At 46.4% G+C, this 16638-nt stretch overlaps 1 protein-coding gene across 2 annotated transcripts in view; it reads right to left on the minus strand.

Annotated features, from left to right (window-relative positions):
* CDH23 (cadherin related 23) overlaps positions 1-16638 on the minus strand; it is a 1802240-nt gene that overhangs the window by 478146 nt on the left and 1307456 nt on the right. For both annotated transcript variants that reach the window (XM_073685852.1, XM_073685853.1), the window contains exon 25: positions 15736-15888. In XM_073685852.1, coding sequence (XP_073541953.1) covers positions 15736-15888 — 153 coding nt within the window. The remainder of the gene's footprint in view (positions 1-15735; positions 15889-16638) is intronic.

Below are 16638 nucleotides of genomic sequence, written 5' to 3' on the forward strand. Positions count from 1 at the left end.
GCCATATTTGACTGTAGGTACTGTGTTCTTTTCTTTGTAGGCCTCATTCTGTTTTGGGTAAACAGTAGAATGATGTTCTTTACCAAAAAGCTCTACCTTGGTCTCATCTGTACACAAGACGCTTTCCCAAAAGGATTTTGGCTTACTCACTTACATTTTGGCATACTGTGTCAGCAGTGGGATCCTCCTAGGTCTACTGCCATCCACATCCAAGGAGATTAGCTACAGTGGCATGGGTTGTAAACTTCTTTATTATGTTGCGTACCATGGAAAAAGGAACATCAAGATCTCTGGAGATGGACTTGTAACCTTGAGATTGTTGATATTTTTCAACAATTTTGGTTCTAATGTCCTCAGACAGTTCTCTTCTCCTCTTTCTGTTCTCCATGCTTAGTGTGGCACATACAGACACACAATGCAAAGAATCAACTTCTTCCCTTTTTATCTGGTTCAAGTGTGATTTTCATATTGTCCACACATGTTACTTGCCACAGGTGAGTTTGAACAAGCATCAGAAAGTTGTTTAACCACAATTTTGGAAAGATGCCAACAATTTTATGAGGCCTATTGTTGGGGTTTTGTGTGAATTTATGTCCAATTTACTTTTTTTTCAGTTTTCTTTACGTTATTCCAATACACACAAAGGAAATAAGCATGTGTATGACAAAATATGTGTAAATGCAATAATTTTCTGGGAGAACTACTTGATTTTCTGGAAGAATTTTAAGGGTGCCAACACATTTGGCCATGACTGTATGTGCCCCAGCACATTAATTTAATACTCTAGGCGTGCTGACCTTTGTCCTATATTTTCCGCATTGTGAGCTGAGGCCTCCCTCTAGACCATGCACTCTTATCCACCCAACTTTACCAGACAGGTTTTATTTAGACCTAGGCTAGATTCTATCTCTTCCATAGTTCATTTGTAAACTGTGCAGACATTGCCGTGAGTTGTAGGTTGTATTGCAGCTAAGGAAATAGCAACTATGCTTAAAGCACACCTGCCCGCAGGATTATGCTCAATAAACTACATACACTGTCAGGTGGGCGACATTACACTGATTAACATGATACCTTGGTTGATGAAATCCATCCTGTGGTTTTTGTGTAATCTTTACTTTCAGTTTGGAGACAATGATATGCTCGTGCTTGGGGGCAGCGGCCTGTGGGGTGGGCTCTATCTGGTGATCTTCTTACATATTCATCTGTATGCTCTTATGACAGCTCACTGTGCCTTCATTGACCTGCCTCCTATTTTACCTAGCCCCACACTACTACATGCATTATGTAAAATAGGAGGCAGGTCAGTGAAAGCACAGTGAGCTGTCATAAGAGCATACAGATGAATATGTAAGCAGATCACCAGATAGAGCCCACCCCACCGTTCCCTCCAAAAAATGCCTCCATTCCTCAAAGGCCAATTTAACAGCAAGTAATTCATGATTCCCAACATCATAATTTCTCTCTGTAGACAAGAATGTTTTTAGAAAAAAAAGCACATGGATGCAGGTTAGTCAGAGTTTTGGGCCTCTGTGATAAAACGACCCCTACCCCAACCTCCAAAGCACCCACCTCCACAATTTAAGGGTCTTGGAGATCAGGTTGAATTAGTGGGAGCAGATATGAAATACTCTTTTAATTTTTTAAAGGCCTTTATAGTATCCGGTGATCCAACCTTGAGATTCGCCCCCTTATGTGTGAGGTCAGCAAGAGGTTTAGCAATCAGAGAAAAACCCTGATATATTTCCTATATTAGTTGGTGAATCCCAGAAAATGTTGCAAAGCCTCAAGATCACAAGGTTGAACCCAATCAATTATGGCCTGCACCTTCCCAGGTTCCATCGTAAACCCTTCTGCTGACAAGATAAACCCCAAGAATAAAATTTCCTGAACTGAAAAAATACATTTCTCTAATTTAGTGAACAAAGAATTGTCCCTCAACCTTTGTAATACCACACGGAGATGTTTCTGGCGAGAGCCCAAATCGGGCAAGAAAATTTAAATATCATCCAGGTAAATCACAACAAATCTTCCAATGCAAAAAGAAAAAAAGTCATTCATAAAATTTTGAAAAACACCAGGTGCATTGAATCACCCAAATGGCATGGCAAGATTTTCAAATAGACCCTCATACATCAAAAACGTTGTTTTCCACTCATCACCCTTCTGGATGCGTATAAAATTATAAGCCCCTCTGAGATCAAGTTTAGAAACCCACTTAGCCCCTAGAAGCTGATTACAGCATATAGGCTGGGTATGAGTCAAAGTGGATAAGTATTTTTAACCGTGATTTTGTTTAGTTCTCAGAAATCTAGGCAGGGATGGAGGCCGCCATCTTTTTTTTTTTTTACAAAGCAAAATACGGCAGCTAAAGGGGAGCAGGAAGGACTGATATGACCTTTCCGTAAACTTTCATTAACATATCCTTTCATGGCAGCCCGTTCAGGCCCAGACAAATTGTAAAGGCGAGCTGTAGGTCATTTGGCATCAGAGACAAGATTAATAGCACAGTCATAAGAACGATAGGGAAGTAGTATCTCCTCCTCTTTTTCCGAGAACACATCTCTGAAGTCCTTCAGGTACCCTGGCAGACATTTCAGACCAGCAGAGCATAATTGTAGACTTTAGATATTTCATGTAACAATTGGGGCGCCATTTAACAATTTCCTTCTGACACCAATCAATAACAGGATTGTGAATATGCAGCCATGGAAGCTCCAGTACCAATCCAATAGGTAAATTATCAAAAACAAAACAGGAGATGTTTTCAGAGTAAAGTGCTCCCACTTGGAGCATGAAATCTAGTTACCCTCTTGACCAGATTCCGAGTTAATGGTGTCTTGTCAATGGTGAAGATTTGAATGGGTCTTTTTAAACTAACTGTCCCTAGTCCTAACTTTAGTACCAGTCCCAAATCAATAAAGTTAGCAGCAGACCCGCAGTCAATGAACGCCAATGCTGATAACACCTGGTCCTTGAAGGATCACACTGTATTCATCAAGTTTATTCATCTTGCTCCCCAGGTCTCTGCTTCCACTAGTGGTTCAGTCTCTCAGTCCTTATTGTAGCATCAGAGTCTCTGCCCCCTGTCAGGCAGAGACGCCGCCCCCCTTACCGCTGCGGTCCTGCTCCAGTGTCTTCCGGCCTCCCTGCAGCTGCTGCTGGTGCACGCAGCTTCCCTGGCTCTGTGCTTAGAGCGCGCGCGCTCCCTCCCTCTTAAAGGGGCCGCGCGTCATCCTAAAAAGTCCCCGGCCAATCACTGGAGGGCTTTCCCTATAAGAGGCACCTTCTCCAATATGGAGGTGCCCGTGCAAGGTTGTTGCTTTGTGATTCTTACTTTGCTTCAGCCCCCAGGTCCTCTGCAAGTCAGTCCTGTTCGCCAGTCTGACCTTCTGCTCAGTCCGCTAGCCTGAGTTCTCTTCTGCCCGGCAGTCAGTCTACAGTCCAGTCCGCCAGTCAGTCTATGGGCTCTGCCTGCCTGCTTACCTGAAAGCACCTGCCTGTTACCTGCCGTGCCTGCCAGCTCGCTTACCTGGAAGCACCTGCCTGTTACCTGCCATGCCTGCCTGCCCGCTTACCTGGAAGCACCCGCCTGTTACCTGCCGTGCTTGCCAGCCCGCTTACCTGGAAGCACCTGCCTGTTACCTGCTGTGCCTGTCAGCCCGCTTACCTGGAAGCACCTGCCTGTTACCTGCCGTGCCTGCATGCCCACTTACCTGGAAGCACCAGCCAGCTACCTGTTGTGCCGCCAGCTTGACTACCCGGAACACTCGCCTGACTATCTGCCCAATCAGCCTGCTTGTCTACCCGGACCACCCGTCAGCCTGCCAGCCGAAGCTCATCCACTGTACCAGTCAGTTCCTGCCTTCTGACCCATGGGAGTCACCTGCTCTCATACAAGGTCGGTCCCAGAGTGGCACCTGGTCCCTCTGCTCAGTTCCTCCCTGGTTCACGGAGTCGACTGAGCCGCTGTGCGACCTTGGTCGGACCGAGTTGATACTTAGTCATGCCCCTCTGGCCCCTCATTGCAAAGCAGCACAGAGGTTCCACCACCCAGGTCCATAACAGTTTGCACGGGCCATGGAACCCGGTGGCCCCCAGGCTCCTTCGCTTGCTGACCTGTACCAGGAGGTTTCTCGTCAGAGATCCCAACAGGAAACCATCCTGACCCACCTGCGGTCTGTCAACTCCCGCCTGGACACGCTGTCCGTCCCACCTGTGTCCGCCTCGAGCCGAGCTGCACCCGCTCCGGCGGCTCCTCAGCCTACTGGTTTCATGGCATCCAGCTCTGGACCCCGGCTCTCTGCGCCTCCTCGTTTTGGGGGTGACCCCGTCTTATGTCGGGGTTTTCTGAACCAGTGCACGCTGCACTTTGAACTCCTGGCACATCAGTTTCCCTCTGACCGGGCCAAGGTGGCGTTCATCATGTCTCACCTCACCGGGGAAGCATTGGCATGGTTAAATCCTTTATGGGAGAGAGGGGATCCCCTGGTGTCCGATCTTCTGGCTTTCCACACTGCCTTCCGGAAGGTCTTCGATGAGCCCGGACGAAGGACTTCTACTGCCTCCTCATTGCTCCATCTCCGCCAAGGGAGTCTCACAGTGGGCCAGTATGCCATATGGTTCCAAACCCTCGCATCTGAGCTTGCCTGGAAAAACGAGGCCCTGGTGTCCACCTTCCTGTGAGGGTCTTTCCGGATGGATCAAGGACGAACTAGCCGGCCGGGACATTCCTACCACCCTGGATGACCTGGTGTCACTAGCTACCCGGATTGACATCCGTTTTCTGGAACGAGCTAAGGAGACTATCTGGGAGAGAAGATTTCCTCATCTCGCTCCTGTTTTCCAGAAACCTGACTCCCAACCAGCAACTCCCGGGCACACTCGCCCGAACCCATGCAGATCGACCAGACCAAGATGGTCAAGTGTCGCCAAGAAACACGCCGAGCCGAGGGGAGCTGTTTCTACTGTGGTAGTAAGGAGCATCTGATTCGTTCCTGTCTGGTGAAGCCGGAAAACTCCAGTGTCTAGGACCACTCGGAGAGGTCGTCCTAGGCAAGAGTAAATCCTCTCCGTCCTTGACTCTATCCGTTTCTATTTCCTGTGGAGAGAGCCACTTCTTTGAAACCGCCCACCTGGATTCCGGAGCCGCTGGGAATCTCATTTCTCAGTCCCTTGTGGAGAAGTAGCAGATTCCCACCAAACGTCTGGCTGAACCATTGGCAGTCGCTTCCGTGGATGGAAGACTCCTTCCGGTGACCATCTTGCTCGTCACAGAGCCTGTAACCCTTCAGGTGGGAATGCTGCACTCGGAGAGGATCTCCTTCCATGTGCTATCCGGACTCTCTCACTCTCTTTTGCTAGGTCTACCCTGGCTACAGAAACATGAACCCGTTCTGAATTGGTGATCCGGTGAGGTGCTCCGTTGGGGGCAGGATTGCCATGAGACCTGCCTGGTTCCGGTTCGCCCGGCTCGATCTCCATCTACTCCAGCTAATCTACCCGGTTTGCCGGCACCCTACTGGTCCTATGTGGACGTCTTCGACAAGAAGGAAGCTGAGACACTACCACCTCATAGGCCGTATGATTGCCCCATCGACCTGGTACCTGGCGCTTCACCTCCCCATGGGCGTATCTACCCCTTGTCGCTGGCTGAAACCCGGGCCATGTCTGAGTACATCGAGGAGAATCTTGCTAGCGGATTCATTCAGAAATCTACTTCCCCTGCTGGAGCAGGATTCTTCTTCGTTAAAAAGAAAGACGGCTCACTACGGGCGTGTATCGATTACAGGGAGTTTAACCAAATTACCATCAAAAATAAGTACCCCCTGCCTCTCATCTTGGAGCTGTTCGACCGCCTTAAAGGCGCGAGGGTCTTCACCAAGCTCGATCTACGTGGGGCATACAATTTGGTCCGGATCCGCCAGGGAGACGAGTGGAAGACAGCATTCAACACCCGGGACGGTCACTATGAATACCGCGTGATGCCCTTTGGTCTCTGTAATGCCCCAGCCGTCTTCCAGGAGCTAGTTAACAACATTTTCTGTGACCTCTTGTATTCTTGCGTAGTGGTGTACCTGTACGATATCCTAGTCTTCTCTCCGGATCTGCCCTCACACCGGAGGAATGTTCATCAGGTTCTGCTTAGGCTCTGGCAGAATCATCTCTACGCTAAATTTGAAAAATGTCTCTTCGAGCAGACTTCCCTTCCGTTCCTGGGATATATTATCTCCAAGACTGGTCTTCGGATGGATCCCGAGAAGGTTTCTGCCGTCTTAAAATGGCCCCGACCGGAGGGGTTGAAGGCGATTCAGCGATTCCTGGGCTTCGCAAATTATTACCGCCTCTTCATTCCTCATTTCTCCTCCCGGACCGCTCGCATCTCCGCGCTCACCCGTAAGGGAGCAAATCCCAAGGAATGGATTTCCGAAGCGGAGCAGGCGTTCGCCTCCCTAAAACAAGCTTTCTCCTCTGCCCCTGTGCTGCACCGCCCGGATTACAACAAGCAGTTCTTCCTGGAGGTTGATGCTTCCTCCTCCGGAGCCGGAGCGGTGTTCACCCAGAAATCCCCATCCGGGAGAATGGTAACCTGCGGCTTTTCTCCAAGCTCTTCTCCTCATCTGAGCGCAACTACTCCATAGGAGATCGTGAGCTGCTTGCCATCAAATTGGCGCTGGAGGAATGGCGCTACCTGCTGGAAGGGTCTCTTCACCCGGTCATCATCTACACAGATCACAAAAACCTGGCCTATCTACAAAACGCCCAGAGACTCAATCCACGTCAGGCCCGGTGGTCTCTGTTCTTTGCCCGATTCTGCTTTTCTCTACATTACCACCTTGCTGACAAGAACGTTAAAGCCGACGCTCTATCCTGCTCATTCCTGTCCTCCGACCAAGAGGAGGCGCCTCTGCATATCATCAACCCCTCCAGAGTAATGACCGTGGCCCCATTTGACCTGTTTCTTCTTCCACCTGGTAAGACTTTTGTAGTGGTACTGGATCGTAAGAAGGTTCTTCTCTGGGGTCATTCATCCAAACTAGCCGGCCATGCAGGCAAGAGGAAGACCTTCCTGCTCATCGCCCGGCATTACTGGTGGCCTTCGCTATGCAAGGATGTTGCGGATTTAGTCTCGGCTTGTTCCTCCTGTGCCCGTAACAAAGTTCCTAGGCATCTGCCCGCCGGCCGTCTTCTGCCTCTACCCGTACCTTCCTACCCGTGGCTACACATTGCTATGGACTTTATTACGGATCTCTCTGTTTCTGCCGGTTGTACCGTCATTTGGGTGGTCGCTGACCGCTTTTCTAAAATGGCCCACTTCATCCCTCTGCCTGGTCTCCCGTCCGCATCTGTGCTGGCTAAGGACTTCATCCTTCACATCTTTCGTCTCCACGGCCTACCCCTCCACATTGTGTCTGATCGCGGGGTCCAGTTCACTTTGCGCTTCTGGAGAGCTACGTGAAAGCTGTTGGATGTCACCCTGGATTTCTCCTCTGCTTATCATCCTCAGTCCAATGGTCAAGTGGAACATATCAACCAGGTCCTTACCAGTTTTTGCCGGCATTTCGTCAATGCTCACCATAATGATTGGGATGAGCTCCTACCTTGGGCCGAGTTCTCCTATAACAACCATGAGAGTGAGTCTTCTTCCAAATCCCCGTTCTTTGTGGTCTACAGTCAACACCCCCGGATCCCGTTTCCAGTCTCCGCTTCAGTGGGCAATCCTGCCGCGGAGTCTCTGGTCAGCAAATTTTCTACTATTTGGGAAAACACTAGATCCGCACTTCTTCAGTCCTCTGAACGGATGAAGAGACATGCCGATAAGAGACATCTGGATCCGCTTCTTTTTCGTCCGGGAGACAGGGTCTGGCTCTCCTCCAAACATGTTCGGCTCAAAATTCCATCGTATAAGTTAGGTCCGCGGTTCGGTCCGTTTGAAGTTCTCAAGCAAATCAATCCCGTGGTTTACAAGCTAAAGCTCCCGGCCACCTTACGGATTCCCAACTCCTTCCACGTATCTCTCCTCAAACCAGTTGTTCTTAATTCTTTTTCTGACGATCCAGGTACCACTCCAGCTCCAGTTTCCGCTGAGGACGTCTATGAGGTAGAGAACATTTTGGCCACCAAAAGGGTAAGAGGAAAAATTTTTTTCTGGTGGATTGGAAGGGGTTTGGAGAGGTCTTGGGAACCCAGGGAGAATATCCATGCCCCTCTTCTTCTTAAATTTCTTGCTGGCCTGGAAAAGAGGGGGCGTAAAGAGGGGGGGTACTGTAGCATCGGCGTCTCTGCCCCCTGCCAGGCAGAGACGCCATCCCCCTTACCGCCGCGGTCCTGCTCCAGTGTCTTCCGGTCTCCCCGCAGCTGCTACTGGTGCACTCAGCTTCTTTGGCTCTGTGCTTAGGGCGCGCGCGCGCTCCCTTCCTCTTAAAGGGGCCGCACGCGCCGTCCTAAAAAGTCCCCGGCCAATCACCGGAGGACTTTCCCAATAGGAGGCACCTCCTCCAATATGGAGGTGCCCGTGCAAGGTTGTTGCTTTGTGATTCTTACTTTGCTTCAGCCCCCAGGTCCTCTGCAAGTCAGTCCTGTTCGCCAGTCTGATCTTCTGCTCAGTCCGCTAGCCTGACTTCTCTTCTGCCCGACAGTCTGTCTACAGTCCAGTCCGCCAGTCAGTCTATGGGCTCTGCCCGCCTGCTTACCTGGAAGCACCTGCCTGTTACCTGCCATGCCTGCCAGCCCGCTTACCTGGAAGCACCTGCCTATTACCTGCCGTGCCTGCCTGCTCACTTACCTGGAAGTACCCGCCTGTTACCTGCCGTGCTTGCCAGCCCACTTACCTGGAATCACCTGCCTGTTACCTGCCGTGCCAGCCAGCCTGCTTATCTGGAAGCACCTGCCTGTTACCTGCCGTGCCTGCCTGCCCGCTTACCTGGAAGCACCAGCCAGCTACCTGTTGTGCCGCCAGCTTGCCTGCCCGGAACACTTGCCTGACTATCTGCCTAATCAGCCTGCTTGTCTACCCGGACCACCCATCAGCCTGCCAGCCGAAGCTCATCCACTGTACCAGTCAGTTCCTGCCTTCTGACCCGTGGGAGTCACCTGCTCTCATACAAGGTCGGTCCCAGAGTCACACCTGGTCCCTCTGCTCAGTTCCTCCTTGGTTCACGGAGTAGAGTGAGCCGCTGTGTGACCTTGGTCGGACTGAGTTGATACTTAGTCACGCCCCTCTGGCCCCTCCTTGCACCGCAGCACAGAGGTTCCACCACCCAGATCCGTAACACTTTTCCACATGCATGTCACTTGACAAACGGTAAGGTTTTAAATATTAGAGTTAGGACTGTCCCATAAGGGTCGCCGTGATGAGGCAGGATGGCTTTTGCATTATTTTGATCAAAATTATGTTAACTAAGTACCCTTTATTATTTTCATGCACTATTGCGGTTTGTTTATTTATTACAGGGTATTTGTGTATTGTGTTTCTGTCTTTGTTTTTTTCTGTTTAATGGCCATGTGTGAACATGCTCAACATGCTGCATGCACATCAATTCACATTCCAGTTCAGTTATTCAGGTTTATTCATCAGTACATTATCAGAGGAAGAAAAATATACCTCCTCGGCTGTCACCCAAGCTCAGACTTTCTCTCGACGATTTGCTTGCCTGTGGATGAGTTCAGCAACTCTTGAGAAAGTATCCAGTGAGACCATAGTACAGACAGAGTTCAAGATCTTGTCTACATTTTCTCTCCACAACACGAAGACTGGCAACTATAACCGTCAATGGCTCCACCTCTGGTAAATGGACCTGCTCTGGGAAAGTATAGCGGGCAGCTTGCTGTTCACCATGTCTCTCACGGATTCTGTGGTCCATTCGTTTGGCCTGGGTCATGGCCTCTGCCAGAGAACAAGGGGCTTCATGAAGGACCAGAGCGTCCTTAAGAGTTTTGGAAAAGCCTTTGTGGAACTAGCACCTGAGAGCTGCATCATTCCACAGAACTTCAGTGGCCAACTGCCGAAACTCTGTGCAGTAGTCCTCAGTAGTGTATCCCCCCTGTGCCAGGTTCATGTTCTTCTGTGTGAGGACCCCATTGCAGTAGGGACATGATTATTCTCACCGACCAGACAACCAGAGGGCAGGGCCAGACTGGCACAGTCTTAGTACAATTACTTTGGTCCTGGTTTGATGTTAAAGTCTGCAGTGACTCTGTGTAACTCTGTGTGACTATAGACTTCTGAATCCTCAGTGTGTGCATCACGCTCTCTGAGGATTCTCCAGTGCCAGGAGCGACCGGTCAAGTGACCACAAGTATGTAATTTAAATTCATGCAGTCACGTGCTGACTGGACGTGCACGGCCTTGCTCAATACAAGTGAATTTAGCAAATCAGAGTATGTTTAGTTGGAATGTGGCTGGAGGTGTGGATATCCCAAACTTGTGGTAACATGACGGCACCAGAAAATCCTAACACTGTGCTCTGTGAGGATTCAGAAGTCTGAAGTCATGTAGACTTTAACCCCAAGTCTGGACAACCCCTTTAACAATCAGTATGGTGATATTATCACTACTGAATATGCTGGTAATATTTGGTTATAATATGTTGGTATTTGTCTGTTATATTGCGATGTCCCCATCTGGGACTTGGGGGCGGGGACAGCATGGGCTTGTGCACTTTAAAATGCCAGGGTTGTCCCTGTGCATGACATAGCCGTTCAAACAGTATAATGGTATCCCCACATAGCCCTCCAAACAGTATAATGGCCTGCCATATAGCCCTCCACCATATAGCCCTGCAAACAAAATATGGACCCACCACAGAGCCCTGCAAACAGTGTAATGGCCCCCTATATCGTCTCCATATAGTATAGTTGGCCTCACATAGCCTTACATACAGTATAATTCGCTCCCACAGCCCTCCAAACAGTACAATGATGGAGGCAGGAGCTGACAGCTTCCTGTTCCATCATTGCACTCAACTATATCGGCATCCAGGATGATGGACCTCATACAAACATCCATACTGTATAATTGCTAGTATGCAGTATAATGGCCCTCACATAGCCCAGCAAACAGTATATTGGCCCCTAAATATCCTTCCAAACATTATAAATGCCCCTACATAGCCCTGCAAACAGTATAATGGCCCCCATACAGCCTTCCAAACAGTATAATGGCCTCCCACATAGCCCTCCATATAGTATAGTGGGCCCCACATAACCTTCCATATAGTATAATGTGGTCAGCCACAGCCCTCCATACAGTATAATAATGGAGAAGGGTGCTGACGGCTTCCTGTTCCGTCATTGCTTTCAACTATAGACTCAGACTCATGTGTCCCATAGAGGCAGCGTGGTCTGCCACTATTGACGGTATGCCACTGGCTCAACTGTATAAGACTGACATAGCTGAACTAGGGTGCAGAGAAGAGCCAAAGTCACAGAAGTAAATCCAGCTCACCACCTGCAGTCCCACACTTCTGGAGCACGGATAGCACCTGGGCAGGGTGCAATATCCAATAGAAGAAGCAGCAGAAAAATCCACATTTTGCAAAGTGCATTTTATTTTCCAAGCAAAAATTAAAATTGTGTATTCACAAAAAAGAGAATCTTTTGACGCTTTTCAAGCGGCAAGCGCTCTTTATCAAGATCGAAAGATGCCTGTATTCTCTTTTTTGTGAATACACAATTTTAATTTTTCCTTCATGTACCTTGGAAAATAAAATGCACTTTTTTGGACTTGATCTGTGAGCTGGATTCTTCTGCAAAGCGACCAAAAGTATTAAGGAAATGCAGTAACATGACAGGCTATCAAACTTCTAGTTATTCAGTTTAAAAAAGCGAAGGTTTAGGGGCGATCTTATTACAGTGCACAAATATATGAAGGGACAGTACAGAGATCTTTCTAATGATCTTTTTCACATCTAGGCCTGCAATGATGACAAGGAGGCTTCCTCTATATCTATAGGAAAGAAGGTTTCATCATAATTACAGCTATTGTAAGAGCCATGAGACTATGGAACTCTCTGCCAACTATGTTTTAATGGATGATTCACTACAAAAGTACAAGGAGGGCCTGGATGCCTTTCTTAAAAAATATAATATTACAGTTTATGGGCACTAGATACTGTGATGGGTCGTTGATCCAGGGAACTAGTCTGATTGCCTTAAGTGGAGTTGGTAAGGGATCTTTCCACTAATATGGGGCAATTAGCATCTGACTCTTGGGGTTCTTGCCTTCCTCTAGATAACATGTTAGACTATAGGTTGAACTCGTCTATGTCTACTTTCAACTTTAAAAGCGAGGAAACTATGGTGAGGTGCACAGTCAATTGAGGTAGACTTTATTATTACTATATTTTATTTAGTTTAAACATTTTCCTTAGTTTTACATGACACTTAGAAATTAAATGTTCTGTTTTTTTTTTGCCTTAGAAACCATGGTTTAACAGAGATAACAAGTAGTGGATATAAAAAGACCTTGGTTAATAATGCAGAGAATGAAAAAAGGTGACAGAAATCAGATAGGTGAAGATGATTACAGAAATCTCTGAGTGTACCATACAGAGCTCACTTCTGCGTGACAGGGAAGAGATAAGCGAAAGGAATGATAATTTTACAATTGCCACTAGAGGGCGATATATCACCATGATTGCTTTCACGAATAGTATACCAAGTCAGTGTGATCTGAGTGTTAGATAGCGTGCCACGAATGTAGCCTTAAAAATCTTGACAAAGATTAAGCGATATTAGCAGTAATGGAATAGTAATCTGCACTTAAGGGAAACACCAATGAGACAGTTTGCAAATTATACACTTTACTTTAGGCAATAGGAAATGGATCTCTGTATAATCTCTTTCATTAGTAATGCCTCAGACTTCGTACGACAGTTTTGGATGTCATGTCAATTAATAATTTTAAACTTTACAAATTTGTTCATCATTTGTCCCCGTTCCATCGGTCACCTGTTCCCATGCAGGTCTACCTAAAACTAGTACGTGTTGTCACACACAATACATTCCTAGTGGGTGATGCAACTAAATCCTAAACTCAGTGAAACAGAGGGAAGGGTGCTTTCATAGGGTACGTTCTCATGGGAGGAATATGTAGTATAAGTGTTTGAAAATCTCAAGAAGTCTCATTCGCACAAAATGTGCAGTATAAGATGACACGCCGTGTGGTGTTGAGATCAACAGCAGGACAATTTATCCCATGTATGTCCATGAACACATAGGGAGAAATGTGCGGCTTTCCCACACTGCATTCTCAACAATATTCACAGTGTTACAGCTGTGGGTCTGCACGTGGGAACCTACCCAAGTGTTTTGTGGGCACAAATAGCATTTGAAGCTTCTTCCAGTTGTTCCCTTGCAAAAAGCACAGGTCCACCAGCTTTGGAGCCTTTGTAACAATGCCGCTAATGCCGTTATAGTATCTTCCTGCAAAGTTTTTATCGGGAAACTAAAACATTTGCAGAAAACTATAAAAAACTCCAGAACTTTGAAGTTTTTACTATTTTATACAGGGTCAACACATTTTTTATAAGATTTTATCATTATTGGAATTTCGAGTTGTCATTTGGTTTCCAATTGTCTGTAATTAAGGATGAGCGGACAGGTGGAAGTTTGGCTTCTGGTACCCTACCCGAACTTTATTTCAAAGTTCAGGTACCAGAACTTTACCCGAACTTGAACCAGAACCCGAACTCCATTGAAAACAATGAGATCCCAAACTTCTTAGCTGTAAAATTCTCACTCTCTCTCTCCTCTTCCCCCAGAACATTGCAATGGACTATCCGGAGAAGTCCATGTCCGGCATTTAGCATCGGAGACAAACTGTCCAGTATGAACTCTCATTGCTCATCTCTATCTGTAATCTTATATGTTTCTTCTGGCAGTAAAATGACAAACCAGCCACCTTGTACTTTATAGTGTTAGTCAAACAGTCTTTTGCTGCAGCTGGTGAATTCTCTTAGTGAGAGCAGGAACTCATTATACAATAAGTAGCTAAGCAAGAAACATTATTCTCTAGATTGTTTCCTTTCACCGAGGATTCGCAGAACAGCTCCATTCATAAATTGTCTCTTTTTATTCTCACACTGCTAAAAGGTTCCAGTGGGTGAGAAGAAGCGGTTTACAATTATTCCATAATTGTGTAATGATCATAAAACGCCATCACACCTATGCACCGCCTCCTTCATAATACTGCTGATCAATTAGGCTCGGTTCACACCACATTTTCAGTTTACAGTTTTATTTTTAAAATAGATATAATTAGATAATATATGTTTTAGACTTCCCGCTCATTGACCTAAATAGTAATTAAAAGTAAAAAATAGCAAAACCCTCAATTTACACTATTGATGTAGTAACACATGGAAACGTCAACATAACTACGGTTATTAAACATAAAACTAAGAAATAAAGGCAAAAAAGTGTACGGACAAAGCCATATGTGGCAGAGAGTGTTTGGGCTTGGGTAGTTACCCCTGTAACCCCTCTAACATGTGACACTACTGTTGGTAATCACATGTGCGATCAATTGTGAAATATGCTATTATCGATTGAAAAACAGCCACAAAACAAAAATTTGGTTGTGGGCGCCAGTTAAATATTAAAAGAGGCAGTGATTCTAACTGTGATTGGTAGTAAATATATTTCTGTTGCACATATCATTGGAAGTTAGATGTGAGCAGAAACTTTTGATTCCCTGACTATTGACCTAATCAAATACAGCCTATGTAAATGGTGGGTAAAAGTTTGAGATTTCCAATTTTATATCAAAGGTATGGAAAAGAGATGGTGTGAATCGATTCACTGGGCTTGACCCAGCAGCCATGGCAGTAATCTATGGTCGACTCACAGGAGCCATTAGAACTGCCTTCTACCTGTGAGTATCTAGGGTTCCTCTTGTAAATAGCTGGCCTTGCGTCACACCGCAATGATGATATTGTGCTAGGCTGACTAATCAAAAGAGGAGTCTTCGATCCCGTCAGGTAGGAGTCGGATTGCAGAGCTCCCGTCTGTTAGCTACAGAATATTGGTGTGGCCGTTGGAGCGGGTCCTGCAAATCGATTTGCACCAACCCTACTACTGAGATATCTAGAAGTCAGATCCTTTTGGTGTCTGATTCTTCCAGAGTATGACACTTTTCTAAAATGATGCCGATGATCCATCATTCTGGATCCTTTGATACTAAAGATGGGAAAGACATGCAGTAGAATAATTCATCACTGTCAGAATTTGAGGCATTGATTGTAAACAGAATAAATTATCTGGCACTAGTATTAATGCCTCCAGTGAAGGTTGCAGTGGCGGAAGTAAGTAGTTTAAATAGCCCCCTTCCATTTTACCTAAAAAGTATGTGAAGTAATTTCACGGTTAAGTTTGAAACTAATGTTACCGATCCTGGAGAACACATGTTTCTGGATAAAGGACACTGTTGTATAATCTTTACATTAAATGTCCTAATTTGTTAGAGAAAGACCCTACATCCCTTCAAGGGCCTACTTTCACAGTGTCCCATGAAGAGATGTTAAGAGAGCTTGAAGCCTCTGTTTAGAAGTATAGTCATAAAGTGAACTGCTTTTTCGACATTTTTACCAATTATCAGGGTATCTACTTCCACAAGAACTGCGATAGATAGCTGCCAAACTTGGGCAAAAACTATATATTCATTTTTATATAAAAGAATAAAAGATAAACTTCAGAACATTTTCAGTCCATGATTAAACTGTATTCATTAAATACCTGTTATGAAATAACTCAGCTCAGCATTTAATCCTGTATCAGCATCTGAGCAATTCAGACGTGCCACAATGTAGTCTCGAGGTACATTTTCTGCCAGTGAAATGTTGTACAGAGCTGGGTAAAAAGTAGGGCTTTCATCATTGATGTCCAGAACTAAAAAAAATAAAGAAAAGATTCAAAAACAATTGAAAAAAATTCTGACTACAACTTGATGAACATTTAATGCTCACTAGCAAGATAGGCCCATGTGCAAGTAGCCTGCATGGCAATTCACAGAGGATACGTTGTTACTTAGTACGAATCCATATGGGATCCATCCCTTGATTTATAGGCTCTATATGTACAAAGATATTCTTCCATAGGATCACTGCTTCTATGGGAGAATACAGAATCATCCACCATTCATACAGAGCTGTAAGAAGCTGCCATAGAGTATTTTTAGGCCTATACCATGCCCCTGCATACCACCCTGGAAGCATTAGTTTGGGGGTGTAACGATCACAGCTGCAGAGGGTGCGATAGCGACCAGGCCCATGGGGATGGGTGGCTTGCTGATTCCAGTGCCAATTTCAACTCGATGTGAGACCAGCGATGAAAAACTGTGAAGACGCCGGAGAGCGAGTATATGACTCGGGGTAGAGGACTTACGTTTAAAGTACCATTCCAGCAGTGAAAAAAACAAATGCTGGAGTGGTGCTTTAAATGTTTTGTGGCAGAGACTCACTGGCTTCCTTTACTGCAATACATGCCGTCGGCCAATCAGAGGCCAGCAGCAGATGCCAGCTTGCCTGTGGAGAAGAACGGAAGGGGCTCAGAGGTGCATTGTATTAGGTTGAGGGACATTATACCAGAAAGGGGCCCAGGATGGGAAACATAATACCAGTAAGAGGCACAGGATGGGGG

This window comes from Phyllobates terribilis, unplaced genomic scaffold (genome assembly GCF_046119375.1).
Source record: "Phyllobates terribilis strain yellow unplaced genomic scaffold, ASM4611937v1 Scaffold_5__5_contigs__length_657084704, whole genome shotgun sequence".
In the NCBI taxonomy this organism is placed as follows: Eukaryota; Metazoa; Chordata; class Amphibia; order Anura; family Dendrobatidae; genus Phyllobates; species Phyllobates terribilis.